At 41.7% G+C, this 17,544-nt stretch overlaps 1 protein-coding gene across 11 annotated transcripts in view; it reads left to right on the top strand.

Annotated features, from left to right (window-relative positions):
* DMD (dystrophin) overlaps positions 1 to 17,544 on the top strand; it is a 2,122,534-nt gene that overhangs the window by 793,788 nt on the left and 1,311,202 nt on the right. For all 11 annotated transcript variants that reach the window (XM_075132091.1, XM_048863664.2, XM_048863629.2 and 8 more), the window contains 2 exons: positions 10,447 to 10,635; positions 10,999 to 11,180. In XM_075132091.1, coding sequence (XP_074988192.1) covers positions 10,447 to 10,635; positions 10,999 to 11,180 — 371 coding nt within the window. The remainder of the gene's footprint in view (positions 1 to 10,446; positions 10,636 to 10,998; positions 11,181 to 17,544) is intronic.

Here is a 17,544-nt window from a genome sequence, read left to right as displayed (position 1 = left end):
ACTACATCACTCTTGTTGCTCACACTTCTAAACTTAATCCAGAGACACTCAGGTTTTTCTGCAGTTTCATACCGGAGCTCTGAGCAGTCATACTGCTCCCTTACATACAGAGATACAAAGAGATACAGAGATACATACAAAGAGTCCAGCGGAGGGCAACAAAAATGATTAGGGGACTGGAACACATGACTTATGAGGAGAGGCTGAGGGAACTGGGATTGTTTAGTCTGCGGAAGAGAAGAACAAGGCGGGATTTGATAGCTCCTTTCAACTACCAGAAAGGGGGTTCCAAAGAGGATGTATCTAGACTGTTCTCAGTGGTAGCTGATGACAGAACAAGGAGTAATGGTCTCAAGTTGCAGTGGGGGAGGTTTGGGTTGGATATTAGGAAAAACTTTTTCACTAAGAGGGTGGTGAAACACTGGAATGCGTTACCTAGGGAGATGGTGGAATCTCCTTCCTTAGGTATTTTTAAGGTCAGGCTTGACAAAGCCCTGGCTGGGATGATTTAGTTGGGATTGGCCCTGCTTTGAGCAAGGGGTTGGACTAAATGACCTCCTGAGGTCCCTTCCAACCCTGATATTCTATGATTCTATGATACAGTACGAAATTACTCTGATTTTACAGAAGTCGATTTTTGGGAACAGATTGTATAAAGTCAAGTGCATGCATCCATACTAAGCACATTAATTCGGCGGTGTGCGTCCACAGTACCGTGGCAAGCATTGACATTCCGAGTGGTGGACTGTGGGTAGTTATCTCTCAGTCCCCGCTGCTCATTGGAATTCTGGGCTGAGCTCCCAGTGCCTGATGGGACCAAAAATTTGTTACGGATGGTTATGGGTAAATGTTGTCAGTCAACCCTCCCTCCATGAAAGCAATGGCGCACAATCATTTTGCACCGTTTTCCCTGGATTGCCCGAGCAGACAGCATAGCATGGCAAGGATGCAGCCCGTTCAGCTCACTGCAGCGTTATGACCATTGTAAACACCTTGCACATTATCGTGCAGTTTATGCAGAACCAGAACCTGAAAAACCAGGCTAGGAGGCGACGGCAGCATGGTGACAAGAGTGATGACATGGACACAGATTTCTTTAAAACCGCCGTTCCCGGCAATTTGGAGATCATGGTGTTAATGGGGCAGGCTCATGCTGTGGAACGCCGATTCTGGGCCTGGGAAACAAGCACAGACTGGTGGGACCGCATAATGTTGCAGGTCTGGGATGATTCCCACTGGCTCTGAAACTTTCCCTTGCGTAAGGGCACTTTCATGGAACTTTGTGACTTGCTTTCCCCTGCCCTGAAGCACAAGAATACCAAGATGAGAGCAGCCCTCACAGTTTAGAAGCGAGTGGCAATAGCCCTGTGGAAGCTTGCAATGCCAGACAGCTACCGGTCAGTCGGGAATCAATTTGGAGTGGGCAAATCTACTGTGGGGGTTGCTGTGATGCAGGTAGCCAACCCAGTCATTGAGCTGCTGCTACCAAAGGTAGTGACTCTGGAAAATGTGCAGGTCATACTAGACGGCTTTGCTGCAATGGGATTCACTAACTGCGGTGGGGCTATAGATGGAACGCATATCCCTATCTTGGGACCGGACCACCAGGGCAGCCAGTACATAAACTGCAAGGGGTACTTTTCAGTGATGCTGCAAGCACTGGTGGATCACAAGGGACGTTTCACCAACATCAGCATGGGATGGCTGGGAAAGGTTCACGATGCTCGTGTCTTCAGGACCTCTGGTCTGTTTAAATGGCTGCAGGAAGGGATTTACTTCCCAGACCAGAAAATAACTGTTGGGGATGTTGAAATGCCTATAGTTATCCTTGGGGACCCAGCCTACCCCTTAATGCCCTGGCTCATGAAGCCGTACACAGGCACCCTGGACAGTAGTCAGGAGCTGTTCAACTATAGGCTGAGCAAGTGCAGAATGGTGGTAGTGTGCATTTAGATGTTTAAAGGGTCACTGGCGCAGTTTACTGACTCGCTCAGACCTCAACAAAATCAGTATTCCCATTGTTATTGCTGCTTGCTGTGTACTCCACAATCTCTGTGAGACTAAGGGGGAGACGCTTATGGCGGGGTTGGCAGTTGAGGCAAATCACCTGGCTGCTGAATACACACAGCCAGACACCAAGGCAGTTAGAAGAGCACATCAGGAAGTGCTGCGCATCAGAGAAGCTTTGAAAACCCGCAGCAGAGAAGCTTTGAAAACCAGTTTCATGACTGGCCAGGGTACTGTGTGACACTTCCGTTTGTTTCTCCTTGATGAAAACCCACCCCCTTGGTTGACTCTAATTCCCTGTAAGCCACCCGCCCTACCCGCTTCGATCACAGCTTGCTTGCAAAGAAAATAAAGTCATTATCATTTAAAAACCATGTATTTTTAATTAATTTATTATAAAAATAGGGAGATAACTCACAAGGTAGCCCAGGTGGGGTGTGGGAGGAGGGTAGGAGGGAAGGAAAAGGCCTCTTCAAAACTTGTTGAATGACAGCCTTTTGTTGCTTGGGCTGTCCACAGGGGTGGAGTGGTTGGGTGCCGGGAGCCCACCTCCCCCCCACGTTCTTGGGCGTCTGGCTGAGGAGGCTATGGAACTTGGGGAGAAGGGAGGGTGGTTAAGCAGGGGCTGCAGCGGCAGTCTGTGATCCTGCTGTCGTTCCTGAACCTCCACCAGACACCGGAGCATGTCCCTTTGATCCTGCAGGAGCCCCAGAGTTGCATCTTGCCTCCTCTGATCTTCCTGCCGCCACCTCTCATGTAGATCCTCCCTTCTGTTCTCACATTTATTGGCCGCTTTCCTGTACTGTGCTAATGTGTCCCTCCACACATTCTGCTGAGCTCTGTCTGTGCCAGACGACTGCATGAGCTCAGAGAACATTTCATCACATGTACTTTTTTTCGCCGCCTTATCTGAGATAGCCTGTGGGATGGAGGAGGGAGGCTTGAAACATTTGCAGCTGCAGGAGGAAAAAAAGGGAGTGAAATATTTAAAAAAATACATTTTACAGAACAATGGCTATACTCTTTCACAACACTATTCACGTTACATAGCACATGTGATTTCGGTACAAGGTTGCATTTTGCATCTTATATTTAGTGCCTGCGGCTTTGGTGTTAGATATCACACACACAGTGCCAGGCAACAGAATTCGGCTTGCAGGTGGTCATGGTAAGCCATAGTCTTTCGGCTTCTGCAACCTTCATAACAGCAGCACCCTCCTTTCCCATACCAAGCAAAGCCCGTTGAGTTGGCCATTTAGTGCTGCGGTTTTCCTGTTAGCGTTCAGCAGGAGAAACCAAACTAACCCCTTCCCCCCATCCAATTCTCTGGGATGATCACTTTACCCCTCCCCGCACCGGCTGGTATCAGGGAAGAGCCCTGCTAGCCAAACGCGAACAGCTCAGTGCCAATGCTCCCCGCCTCCACCACTTGGCTAACTACAGGGAGGATTTCTTTTCAGCCACAGGCAAACAGCCCTGTAGGAACGGGCACCACTGAATGTCCCCTTAATTAAATTCCCCTATTTCAACCAGGTTATCATGAACAATATCACTCTCCTGAGGATAACACAGAGAGATGAACCAATGTTGCTTTAACGCCAGCAAGCACCGGGACCATACGCTGCCAGGCTTTGTCATGCAATGATACCAGATTACTTGCTACTAGCATGGCGTGGTAAAGTGTCCTACCATGGAGGACGGAGTAAGGCTGCTCTCCCCAGAAACCTTCTGCAAAGGCTTTTATAGTACCTCCAGTAGTGCTTCATGGAGATGTCCCTGGAGGATTTCCGCTCCATCCCCAGACACGTTAACAGAATTTTCCAATAGCTGTACTGGCCACAAATGCATCCCAAGTCCTCAAGACAAATTAATCATTAAAAAACGCTTGCTTTTAAAACATGGATTATATTTTAAAAGGTACACTCACCAGAGGTCCCTTCTCCAGCTTAGTTGGGTTGAGAGGGTATTTCAGTCAGGGTGATAAAAAGATCCTGGCTGTCGGGGAGAACGGTGTGCTGTGTGCTCTCCTCAAGCTCATCGTCGTCCTCCTCATCTTCCCTATCTGCAAAATCCTCAGGCATGGCGGAGATTACCCCATCGTCGGAGTCCACGGACAGGGGTGGGGTAGTGGTGGAGGGGCCCCCCTAGAATTGCATGGAATTCAGTGTAGAAGTGGCATGTCTGGGGCTCTGTCCCAGAGCATCCGTTTGATTCTTTGGTTTTCTGGTACGCTTGTCTGAGCTCCTTAAGTTTCACGCGGCAGTGTGTTGCCTCCCTGCTGTAGCCTCTGTCCATCATGGCCTCGGAGATTTTTTGAAATGTTTTGGCATTTCATCTTTCGGAACGTAGTTCTGATAGCATGGATTCGTCTCCCCATACAGCAATCGGATCCAGTACCTCCTGTTTGGTCCATGCTGGAGCTTTTTTTCGATTCTGGGACTGCATGGTTACCTGTGCTGATGAGCTCGCCTGCTCAAACAGGAAACGAGATTCAAAAGTTCCCAGGGCTTTTCCTGTACACGTGGCCAGTGCATCCGAGTTCAGAGTGCTGTCCAGAGCAGTCACAATGGTGCAATGTGGGATAGCTCTCAGATGCCAATACCGTCTAATTGTGTCCACACTAACCCTAATTCGAAAAGACTATGTCGATTTCAGCGCTAGTCCCTTCATTGGGGAGGAGTACAGAAATCAATTTTAAGAGCCCTTTATGTCGACAAAAATGGCTTTGTTGTGTGGACGGATGTAGGGTTAATTCGATTTGCTGCTAAATTTGACATAAGCTCCTAGTGTAGACCAGGCCTTAGAGACTAACAAATTTATTTGAGCTTAAGCTTTTGTGGGCTACTGCCCACTTCATTGGATGCATAGGATGGAATATAGTCCATGAAATCTTATGCTCAAATAAATTTGTTAGTTGCTAAGGTGCCACAAGTACTCCTGTTCTTTTTGCGGTTACAGACTTAACACAGCTATTACTCTGAAACCTTAGAATATGTGCAAACTGCTTATGCTAAACTATCTGTTCCATCTTGTACACAGGTGTGACACTCTGAGTACCTTTCCCAGACCTGAAGAATAGCTTTGTGTAGTTGGAAAGCTTGTCGCTTTCACCAGCAGAAGTTGATGCAGAAAAAAACATATTACCTTACTCATCTTGTGTCTCTAATATCCTGGGACTGACATGTCTAGAACAACACTGCATATAACATTGGTTAGATGAGACATTTTTAACGATACCAAAATCATAAATTTGCAGTGGTTTTATGATGAAAATAATTCTGTTCAATCAGAAAAGCTGGTTTAATTCTTGTATGCTCAAGGTCATGTTAGTGATTACCTTTTGGAGCCCTGGCTTTAAATTACTGAGTGGAAAATTACTTCATTTACAGAAGAAAATATAAATATTGCTGTCTTCAGGAATATTTTGAATATCAATGGTTTTACATTCAGCATAAAGGATTTAGTGGACTAAAAATGTCAACACTGATACACAAATATAAGCGAAACAATATTTCTAGAGAGTGAATAAAACCAGTACCTAACTAAAGAAATTCATGGTTGGGTAGACTTGATGATAAACAGAAGGTCAGACAACTATTTCTTATAAAACCAAACCTCAATGCTGAGACTATTTCTATATAAAATATTTGTGTGTGTGGAATATATAAAACCACGCACACACTACATCAAAGAACGTTATTCAGGTTGCAAAGTCCAGCACTCAAAATCACCAACCTTTTAATTTCCCTCTTTTGCCCCCAATCCCAATGTCCTTTTCCAGCCTGTTTGAGTCTACTACACTTCCAATCCCAATTTCCCTCTCCCACTGTGAGCTTCCAGGCCCAGTCTCTTCTGCCCAGGCTCCTTGTTGCAATCTTCTTCTTCATAGGTACAGCTCTTTCCCCTCTTCATTCATGCAGGCTCCTTGCTCTCCAGGCAGGTGCTATGACCTGGCATAGTCTGAAGGAGCCCAAAGGCTACAATGGCAGGGAAAGTCCTGCTTAGCCCCGGGCTGGAGCATTTTCAATGTGGATGGAATATTCTGGGGATTTAAGATGCTAAAATATAAATAAATTAATTACATAAAAATCTCTGCTCAACATATGTGAACTGTGAGCCTCCCCTCCCCCCGCCCAAGATTTATAACTTGGCCAGATTTGGTTATGTTTTCACAGAGCAACCAAAGGCACCTCCTGCCATATTTAAAGTCCTTGCTACAGAGCGTGAGGGTACTAGGGCTTTTCAAAGAAAAGGCTGACAAAAAAATTTAACTCAGGCAAAACAACCTGCTTTTCACTAGCCTCGTTCTTGGAAACTGCAAAACCACTGTGGCTGAAACTTTTCAGAAACACTGAGCTTGAGGCAGACATCAGGCATGAAATATTTCAACCCAGTTAAAGCTGGGCAAAGTTATAAGCCATGGAAAATAGGGTTTTATACTGGAAAGAGTAAGGCAACTTGAATAATATGCGATGCTACAACCTAGTTTGAGCGTAGGTGTGTATGTGTGTGTGTTTGTATAAAGTGTATGTTCATATTTAATCCTGCAAAGGGATATGAACAAGCTGACCCTTATGATTTCAGTCTCACACTGGTTTCGATGGGAGTCCTTCCAACATATAGATTCCTTTCTGGGATTTGGGCCCATGCATTAAAATGCATTAAAATATTTAATTCTGCCATTGTAGAGTAGGACTTTTATATAGTGAAGTCCATTTTCTTTTTTTGTTCTACATCTAACTTTATTGGATGGAATTGCAATTTTTCATTGAAATGTATTGGGGCAAAAATAAGGAGACTTCTATTTTATTTCATTATAAAGATAAGTTCGCTACAAGTAGATTTCTTTGAATTTAAGCGGAGTTCAGTTCTGCCACCCTTATGATGAGTAGCACAGTCTTCCCAAAGAGACTGCTTGTAGAGAGGAAGAACCGATGCAATGTGAGTGAGGGGGGTGGAATTGGGCCCTCAGTGTTTAGGGATAAAATTATTTTTGAAAGTCAGAAATTCTGCTTATGAACTCTGTAAAATACTGTGCAGTGCTTACTGACATGAGTCTGTTCTTTATTTTTTTACTTTGGGATCATGTATCCTACAATAGTTGGGGAGAAGTGCAAAATATTTTAAGCAGAAGCTCAAAGCAGGTGCGACTATCCTTTCCATCTTTAAGCTCTGTGAATCAATTGAAACCGCTACCAAGCCTGCCTGATTTTCTAAGTGTCTGAAGGTCACAGGTCTTGCATTCTTTCTCCTAAAACTTTAATTTAAACGTTCATAGTCATTGAGGGTCTTCTAATCTTGACAGAATGTAAAGGCCTTCTTTTTTTTTTCTCCTCTTTTTTTTTTTTCCTTTCCTCTCTTCATATTCCAAGTCCTTAAATGTGAGTCCTTTTTACAGCATTACTTTTGGGGATTTTTTTTTAAACGTATCTAGTTGGGATGAGTGAAACTCAAAGGGTTTATAATCTGGGTTCCCTTTGGAGAACAACTGAAAAATTGGGATGCTTTCCAAAATGTTAAAAAACTCTTCCTGAGTCTGGAAAAAATGAGTTGGAAGTCTCATGAAAGCAGACTTTTCTATGAGATCTTTAGAACTTCCTGATACTTTTGGGGCCAGCTAGTCAGGGGACAAATAGCCATATATGCAGCATTTCAGCCCTTCCCAATCTGTTTCTGGCTAAATTCTGAAGGAAAATTATGTGCACAAAAATCACACATGTCCACCTTACTTGCTAGGGTGGGACATCTGCTTGGGCCAGCAGGGAAGAAGACATCTAGGTTCTTTCCACTGTGCATGAGAAATCTTCCTCCTTTCATGGTCAGCCAATGCAGGAAGTGAGACTGTCTTGTCCCCTCTGTGGCCCTGATTGAACCACTAGCTGGTTTGTGTTATGTTACACACAGAAGTTAGATAAAAATATTGAATGTTCTTGTTGGAAGTTTCCAATGTAACACTACTTTGTTTCTAAGAATTCAGAATGATCGTGTGCAAGAACCCAAAAACAGAGACACAAAGCAGGCTACTCCCTAAAAGAGGCACACTTTGTCTTACCTTACTGTAGGCCATTTCTGTGTTAAATGACTGATGCTTGCACAGTTCTCTGCAAAGCTTCTCCTAGCCTGCAAGAAGGACCAGAACTGCTTTCCTCTTCCCGCCCGCCTCAGTTCTTACAGTGATAGCTCACAATTCCAATACAGTCTGCCCTACGCCACACTTTTCAGCTCCCTGGGGTCAGGGTGACTGTTGTGGTCCCCCACATGCCAATTACCTGCTCATCGTCTTCCTCCTCTTTATGTTGAGTTCTGAATGTGGTTCAAGTGTGACCAGTTATCTTTTGGGTTGCATGTGTGGGTGGAGCTTTTTTTTTTTGGAGTCATTTTGCTTTGACTGTACTATATGCAGATCACCTATTGACTCTGAAATCAAAGTCAATATTTACTGTTTCATGAGAAACTGAGAGAATGAGGAAGTTTGATCAAAATGACTAGGAGCACTTTGCTTTCAAAAATATCCTTTCAGTGGAGTAGGAGTTGACAAAGTGTTTTTAAATTCTGCCCTTTTAACACAGATCAGAAAATAATTCATTTTGGATCTACGGAGGGAAGAGTTGTCAGATAGGAAACTTGTCCAGTATGTTGTAACTAACCCTTTGACCACAGATCTCTGGTGCTGCAAATATGATAACCTTAGTTTCTCGCCTCCATTTTGCTAGAATTTGATATATTTCTCTAATGCTTCACAGGTGAGATGGGAATATACCACAGTTTCACAGAAAGAGGAGGAGAGTAACTGCTGATATAATGATGATGGTGAATCTCTATGAAAAGAGAGAACTTATTACTGCAAACAAAGATTAATATTCTTACCTTCCTGCATCATTTCAGCTTGGGATGTGATATCTTGATATGTATAAGCTAAGCACTATCAGGGCTAGTTGGTAGCTGAAATTGTTTGGATACTTACTTGTTACCTCTTTCCTCTTTAGTTTCTTTCCCACCTTCAACAAAATACTGTCTCATAAATCAGTTGTTTGCCTCTGCTTTCTTGCTGTGCACATGCCTCTGAGACATAGGGTTTTCACACATTAATGAGGAAAATGTTTGTGGGTCCTCTTCATACAATATTGGCAGCTTATTACTGGTGCTGTCTTTTGGGGCTAGGATATAATGCCAAAGTTACATTAACCACTTGTTTTCTGTGAAGATCCTTTGGCACTATTTATGAGGGTGGAGCTGCCAAATTTCAATCTGAATAATTACATTCTGCCTACTTTAAATTCCCCCTTTAATTTCAATTGGATAAGAAAGCCTTCACTTTCAATCCTAAACCACTGTGCACAGTTTAAGCAGTTCCTGTCTCTTATTGCTGCCGTAGCTGTCTGCATGTCAGTCGAAGTGATTACTATATAGTACTCCATCCGTTTTTAAAACACCCTTGGGATCCTTCATGATAAAAGCAAGATGAAAACAAATCATTATTCTCCTAACTTGCAATCAGATTTACTTTTTTCCTTCTTTACAACTTGTTCACTAATTAGCAGGGTGAAACCATCTTAAGAAGCCCCTTATTTCTTACCTCGGTCTCATAACAGTTTCTCCGATGGAGTGGGTGAAAGGGACAATGGCTACTTAATGTTGCTTGTTACTGTTCACTCTCTCTCTAACCTGCAGCATGGTGGCATGAAGTATTTGCTTGTAAATGGCACTTGACTGCAAGCAGATGTGTGGGTGGCCCTCGGGGCGGGGGGGAGGGGAAGTGGATAATAATAATTGTGGATACTTTTTCCTGGATTTTTTTTTTCTGGTGACTTGCAACCTTGTGTGAACTTTATAATGTGATCTTTGATAAATGATACTCTGCAGATTAGTCTAATCCACCATTGCATATATTTAAAAAATATTTTAAAGTGTTTAATATTGCATTTGCCTCAGTTTGTCTGCATGCTGGTGATACGGTACCAACATGTAGTTCACTGCTATGTAAAGCATTTAGGATGGTGTAGTTATGCAAGATGCTTTAGAAATTAAATATATTTCTGTCATTCTAAAGAGAAAAGTGCTTGAATGACAGGTGGTACGAAGTAGAAATGAAGAAAATTATTTAATATACTTACCGAAGAATACACCATTTGTGTACCTTTAACTTTTGATATCATGCGTAATAACTATTCTAAATGTAGAAAAACATGAGCTCTAGGACAAAATATTCATTTTCTTTGTTTCTGAATTTATCCTATTTTTTTCATAGTCATTACTTTACTGAATTCAAATAGTTGCCTTTACATTGGCCCAGATCCTCCATTTATCAAAATTCTTCTGTAAAATAGAGGATTGCTCTATAAAATTAAGAGGTTGGCATTCTATTATTCATTTAATGTAGCTGTTTGTGCAATTAGCATCTGCTCAATGCCAAAATTCTTATTTTTTATTTTTGATCAGTATTTGGACACTCCTGAAGACAGGTCATTTGGCAGCTCACTGATGGAGGTAGAAGTGGACCTGGACAGCTACCAAACTGCTTTAGAAGAAGTACTCACATGGCTTCTCTCTACTGAAGATGCATTACAAGCACAAGGAGATATATCCAGTGATGTAGAAGAAGTCAAAGAGCAGTTTCACACCCACGAGGTATATGTGAACCACAGAGACTGAGAAACCAGTGCAAACACTTCATCTATTAATTATTGTTCATCTATTTGAATGGTACATTAAGAATCATAAGAATCATACAATTTTCACTGGTGCTATTGCCAGTCCCTGTTCTTTCCTTTTCCATTTGGTTTTAGAGGCTTTAAATTTAGCACTGGAGACTTTGCTTCTTACACAGAAGATGAATATATTTATTTTTACATTGGGTCCCAATGTTAAAATAAATGTTTAAACCAACTTAATACTTTTTTAAAAAAAAATATGTGGAATTGAAGATATTTCTACAAAGTATCGCTCCTCCTTGTAATCTTAGTTAAGATTTACTTTTCTTTTCTTTTTCAGGGCTTTATGATGGAATTAACAGCTCACCAGGGACGTGTTGGTAATGTTTTGCAAGTGGGGAGTCAACTTATAACAGTTGGTAAGCTTTCAGATGATGAAGAAAATGAAATCCAAGAACAAATGAATCTGCTTAATTCTCGTTGGGAAAGTCTCAGGGTAGCCAGCATGGAAAAACAAAGCAAGTAAGTAATATGTGTGTTCCCCACCCCTCCCCACCCACACACACAATGTTTAAATTTTTAGATTGCAATAATACGGGGGTGGGAGGGTGATACTTCATTGCAAATGTATGCTTGATCCTAGATTTTAGTTTATCTGCAATTTCGAGTGCATCAGACTCTAAACTTTCACGTTGATTTGAAAATGGAAGTTGCATAGATGGGGGTTAAGTTAAAATGAGAGGTGAAGTGCCCAATAATAAAATAATAGAATAACTATTATTTGTTCACATGTAATACTTAATATAAGAATGGATATGTTATTTAAAAATGGGATACTTTATTCTTCTATCTATTAACACACATACGGGCAAAGTAAACAGCGAATGTTCTGATATGATATTGGTAACTTAATTCATATTCATATTAAAGAAAAGATAACATACACAATGCTTTTATGCTGCAGTTAAATTAACTACCAGACTTGCTAGCTTGGCAGAAATGTACACCTTTGCACAATATGCAGCCAGGATGTAAACCTCGAAATCAAAAAGATGAAGATCATGATAATTTTCTTAAGAGCAGAAAAGCTACGGACCATTTCATTCACAAGGAAATTGAAAGGTTGGAAAAGTAAGGTGATCAGTAGATATTAAGTGGGAGAAGAAGGAAGAAGATGAAGGGTTTGAGGTTGAAAGTAAGCTGGTCCGGTCTGGTCCGGCATACCGGCAAGAGCCGGTGCGGCATGCCGGACCGGACCAGTTTCCCAGGCTGGCGATTTAAAGGGTCTGGGGCTCCCTGCAGCGGCCAGAGCCCTGAGCCCTTTAAATTGCCTCCCAAGCCCGGCTGCCGGAGCCTTGGGGTCACAGCGGCAGGGCTCCGGGGGTGATTTAAAGGATCAGGGGCTCCCAGCCGCTGCTAGTGCAGCGGAGCCCTAGGCCTTTTAAATCTCTGCCTGAGCCCTGGGGTAGCGGCGGCAGCCGGGAGCCCCTGGGACTCAGTTGGCGATGTCTAGGGCCCAGGGGTGATTTAAAGAACCCGGGGCTCTCAGCCTGGGTATTAAAGGCCCCGCCTCTTCCGGTTGAGGTCACGCCCCCTTCTGAGGACTCCAGCATACCGGTATTTCCTTTAAGTTACTTTCACCCCTGGAGTGAGAAGACAGGGAATTGAAGCCTTTAGAAAGGAAGAATAGATTAAAAGCAGAAAAATGAGTTACAGGTTAGCTGCAGGACTCTGACTTTCTGTATTTCGATTTCCATATACAATCCAGTAGAAGAAAATTTTCTATAGGCTAGGCATGGTACAGTGGAGAAGGCTGATGTTGTGGATGTAGAGGGGATTGGAGCAGAAATATGATTGCAAAAATGGGAGCAGGAAATATCCCTTCAAGTTTCCTTCCCTCAACCTTTACAAAGGAATCTAGTTGCCTTTCAGATTGTTCAGCGGGATTGGGTATTGTCCAGGTTTTCAACATTTTTTCCTATCTTTTGATTTCCTGAGACTCTCTTAAATCTCTTCTCCATAAAATAACTCAACTTCAGAACAGTTCACTTTTGTCATATTGTGTCTTATGGAGCTCTGTTTACTTAACTTATCCGTTTTCATATTGATTCTATACAAAATTAAGGAAACTGATGTGTAAGATATTTTACTGTTTTAATTTATTTATTATTCTACCAAAAATGAATCAAGGGGAGAATTTAAAAAAAAAAAATCAACTAACCATTACCAGTGTGTTTATAGAAATACAACATTAATTACTGTAGACTATAGCTGCTCTCATCAGTAAAATCAACTGGATGTAAGTACATAAGACCTGGGATTGGAGGTCTATTTTTGCTTATTGATTGCTCCAAGTTGTTGGTGATTAGATATGAAGTAGAAGGACCCTACATTGGTATCCAGATGTCTCTGAGACAGTCACAGCAGTTGTGCTTTAAGTGGCAAGCTGCTTCTGTCTATACTAAGAGTAGAGCTAGCTGGAAAATGTTGGTCCAAGTGAAATTTTGACAAAAAACTGAAACCAGCTTCTATCCAAAAGTTAAACTCCAGTTATGGGGACACAGTGTTATTGGCTCATGGTCCTGTTTTCCTTGACTCACCGCAATCTGCCAAAGCCTGGCTTTTGTGACATTTGAAATGCAGTGCAAAATGTATCAATTTACTCAGGTCTTTTACTGTAGCAGGGATTTAATGCTAAAATGAAGAACTTTTGTTTTCTGCTACTGGTACTGCAGCTGGAAGTCATAGATTTCAGTGAAATACTTTTATTTAACTGTTTCAACAACATAACAGATGGGACCCCATTCTGTATCTTACTCAGAGAATCTGTAAACTTTGTATGGTCTTCATGTTTCTCTAGTCCATGTCCTTATGCCACTGCACTTCTTCGTAGAGAGATACAAGATGAGGCCACTATGTGGCATTGCAATGATTTACAGGCAAGCTGCAAAAATAAATTAAAATAAAATCCCACAGCAATACATACAACTACTAGGCAACAAAAAATGTTATTAATCAAATCAAATTTCCAAAAGCTATCCAGCTCACAGCCATATCTGCAGTTGCCTGATCGAAAGGTTGGATGTAGCTGCATGTCCTGAAGGGACGATACATTTCGTTTATTTCAGCACAGTGACTTGCAAAGTCAAGGGGCCTTTGGGGAGAACGCTCTGCCACCAGCTCCTTCACCAAAGAGTCCCGCTGCAGCCCACGAAAGCTCACGCTCAAATCAATGGGTTAGTCTCTAAGGCGCCACAAGTCCTCCTTTTCTTTTTGCGGATACAGACTAACACGGCTGCTCCTCTGAAACCCAACTTTAGTGTTTCTGCTAATACCAACTCAGAGAGGGGAGGCAAGCCCTCAATATAGATGGGCACTAAGGACATTCAAAACGTTATAAGTCAAAACTGATAGTTTAAGCTCCATCTGGAAGGCTGTTTGCAGCCAGCGTGCACTGGTGCTGTGTGTTTATGCTACGATACTGCACTTAAAAAATCTTCGTAGTTGTATTCGGCACCACCTCTGTTTTCAAGTATAGGCCGCTGCAGTTGCTGTAATCCAATTTGGAGGTAACAAAGAGACATTCAAATTCCAGGACCAGGTTCAGATGAATATCTATCTTGGTAGTTGTTTCTATTTGATCAGCGTATCTGACTGACATACCCAGGGTACAATCCAGCCTCCTGAGTAGCTGTGTCGCCCCAGCTGTCTAACCTGGGGTTCGAGTTACAATGCTTTGCTTCTGTAGCCTCCAGCCTAGACTGCTCACAAACTGCCTCAAGTTGCTGTGCAAGTCACTCCCAGCTGTGTGTGTGTGTGTGTGTGTGTGTGCGTGTGTGCTGCAGCCAACCAGCCACACCTTGGCTCTTAAGCCAAGGTTATACTTCAGGGTGACCCCAACATACTGCTAGTCCCCCCAGAAAAGTATGTCTTGTGTTGCCCAGCCCTCTCCTGGACAATATAAATTCATATTAAGTCCATATTTCTTTCATGGAAATAATATGCACACACCTTGTTACCCCAAATGGAGTTTCACAGACACTTCAGTTTAAACGCTGGATTAGATAAAAAAAAATCTTTTTTAATAAAAGAAGTTTATTAACCACAAAGAGCAAGATTTTAAGTGAGTACTTTTAAGTCAGAAATGATTATAGGAAAAATAATGATAAAACCGATCTGGTGCCTAATTTAACAATCTATGTTAAATTCAAATCAAAGTTTTTCTCACCACATGCTTTCAGCAATCTGTTACTGATCAAACTTGTTAGGTCAGAATCCCTTCTCCAGTTCAGTGGCTGCTTCATTTGTCCCTTCTGGTGCATGAATTGAAGGATAGCAATAGAAAGAGGGAGAGGTGCATTGGGTTTTTTATCCCTCCTTTTGATACTGTCAGTTGGCCACTTGGGAAACATTCCCTGCTGAGATTCAGGAGTCAGAATGTCTATAGGAAAGGATGTTCCCTGCTGCTTTTTCCTCACAAATTGGAGCTTCTTTTGTTTCCCTTTCTGCTTGATGATTCTGTTTAGTGCTTAAATGCAAATTAAGCAGAACACACATTCCTTTGTTTGAGACAGACCTATTCGCCAACCTGAGTTTAGAACATGTGTTAAGAAGACCATGCAGTGGTATCTTATAACTTCAAATGCAATGTTGCCATGTACGTTTTATCAGGACAATATTGACCAACGAATTATGAGGTTTTCAAATGATACTTCAAAAGCCATACTTTGTACAAAGATTATTACAATAGTGTGCAGGGTGTGGACACAGGTACGTTCTTACTCAGAGACTAACAAAACCCTCAAGCTGCAAACATTAAAAGATGGACAAATCGCAGATGAATAATCTGGTTGCTTCCCACAATCATCACCCCCTCTGTCTTGTCCAGATTGTTATGTTAATTTTCAAATATTGCGTTTATGTACAAATTATTGTTTAAAATGTATATGTTATACTGCAGCATACAGAGTTTCCCAGAATTCAGTCACTCAGCACTTTGAACAAGTGGAGCAGTGGCTACACATCTTCAGATTTTTTTTGTCTAGGACTCACTTAGGCCCAGTTCTGCTAATTGCAGGAGCAGCAAACGGCAGAATGTTATGGTGAAGACAAGAGTGAGTAGGTTAATGTTTAGGGTAGATATTCCTGCATATATAACTTGACTGTTACGCTTTTCTTTACTAAATAACAAGAAGAAAATACCCAAAAGTTAACATCTTATACTAAAACACCTGACAAATGTTCTTGATTTTACTAAAGATGTATTAGGAAACCCTAAGTGTTTGAATTAAATGTGGCTTTTAATCCACGTTCTCTGTATGAGCATGGATCAAAATAAAGCCCCTTCCTGGAGCTTGCCTTTCTTTAAAAAGGAACAAGAAGATAACAAAAAGTTTGGTCCAAGCCATCTACCAAAGTTTGGATACTCAGCTGAGCCCTCAGATTTGCTTTGCTTCAGGCCAAAAAGCGTCACTTTAGCCCAGCTTAGAAGCACTATCCTTCATTTCCGCCCCCTCCAGCCAGAAGGCACTTCCTCCCGTTTTGATACCGCTAGCTAGGCAGTAAAGAGGGCTGGCTTCAGCCCCTGTCTCCAGGGAAAATTGTTTTTGCTTTCCTCCCCTGGTCTTGTGTGAGGTTTGTCTAGAGTGAACAACTGTCACACTACTTTACAGGCCCTGAACACATGTATGACAAAATTATCTTCTCAGACCTACACTATTGGACAAGTCTCTGCTGTTGTGAATTCAGCTCCCATGATGACACTGAGAAGTTGTCACATGTAAACAGAGCATTATTTCAGACCTAATAAAAGTGTGGTTTTCAGGGAATTTGCCAATAGTTAAGAAATGTTTAACAATTAAAACAAAACAAAACATGTAATTGTAATAGAAAATTGCCACATGATTTTGACTTGCTATTGACAAGAAGTATTTAAACTTTTCCTTGGCATCCATTTTCAATAAATGGAAATTAAGTCTGATAAGATTACTATATTACTGAGATAGAATTGTAAACACACTTCCATTAAAAGCCCTTTTTTGATGCTGTTCTATAAGCTGAAGTTCATATAGAGCTTTTCATCCGTGTTGTGGTGGGGTTTTAGTTTTTTTGTTTTTTGTTTGTGTAATTACGGTTAGAATGGAATTGAATTTTTCCTCAGGTTGAGGTCATTTCATGATATTTATTTTAAGTTACAAGGTAAAAACTAGCCACTTTGCCCATTTCACAAATTATTTCATGTTTTTCATTTCTCTTGTAACTTCGAAATAGAAAGGCTTTTACACACTTAAAATAGGGTGCAAATATAGAGTACTATTACTGTACTTTGTATTTCTTTAGCAACAGCCAAAGAAAGACATCCCACACGAAGAAGTACTGCACTCAGTGACCCAAGAGGTCCTTTCTGAATTCGATGTCCTACACTTGTCTTGCCCAAAATGCCCCGGTAATGTGAAGCACTGGGGGGAGGGTGGGGTGGGAATTATCTTTCATTTAAAATACCCACTCACTGAAACAAATATGTATAAATAATATACTTACTGTCCACACAACTTACACAAATATACTAAAATATCGCATTATAATGTTCTCTCTCTTTTGACCTAAATGGCTAAGTAAAAATCTGGGATCTAGTAGTTTGTTCCAGTTAGAAAGAGAAATTGTTGGTGGTCAGATATTTATTTGGTGTAGTTGTTTGTTTATGAAGAATGTACAAACATCCTCTGCCTCTGAACACAGAAGATCTCAAATACCAGGAAACAGATTATTCAACCTGCACCCCTGATCCCAAAACACCTTTCCCTAGACTTCTTCCAGGGTCATACGCTGTGCTTTCAGCTGCTCTGTATTACTTTCTGATTCTGTGTGTTTTTCTTGTCCACACACG

The sequence above is a fragment of the Caretta caretta genome, chromosome 1, assembly GCF_965140235.1.
Source record: "Caretta caretta isolate rCarCar2 chromosome 1, rCarCar1.hap1, whole genome shotgun sequence".
NCBI lineage: Eukaryota > Metazoa > Chordata > Testudines > Cheloniidae > Caretta > Caretta caretta.
The sequence above is the reverse complement of the archived record's forward strand: the minus strand, read 5'-3'. Positions and strand labels throughout refer to the sequence as shown.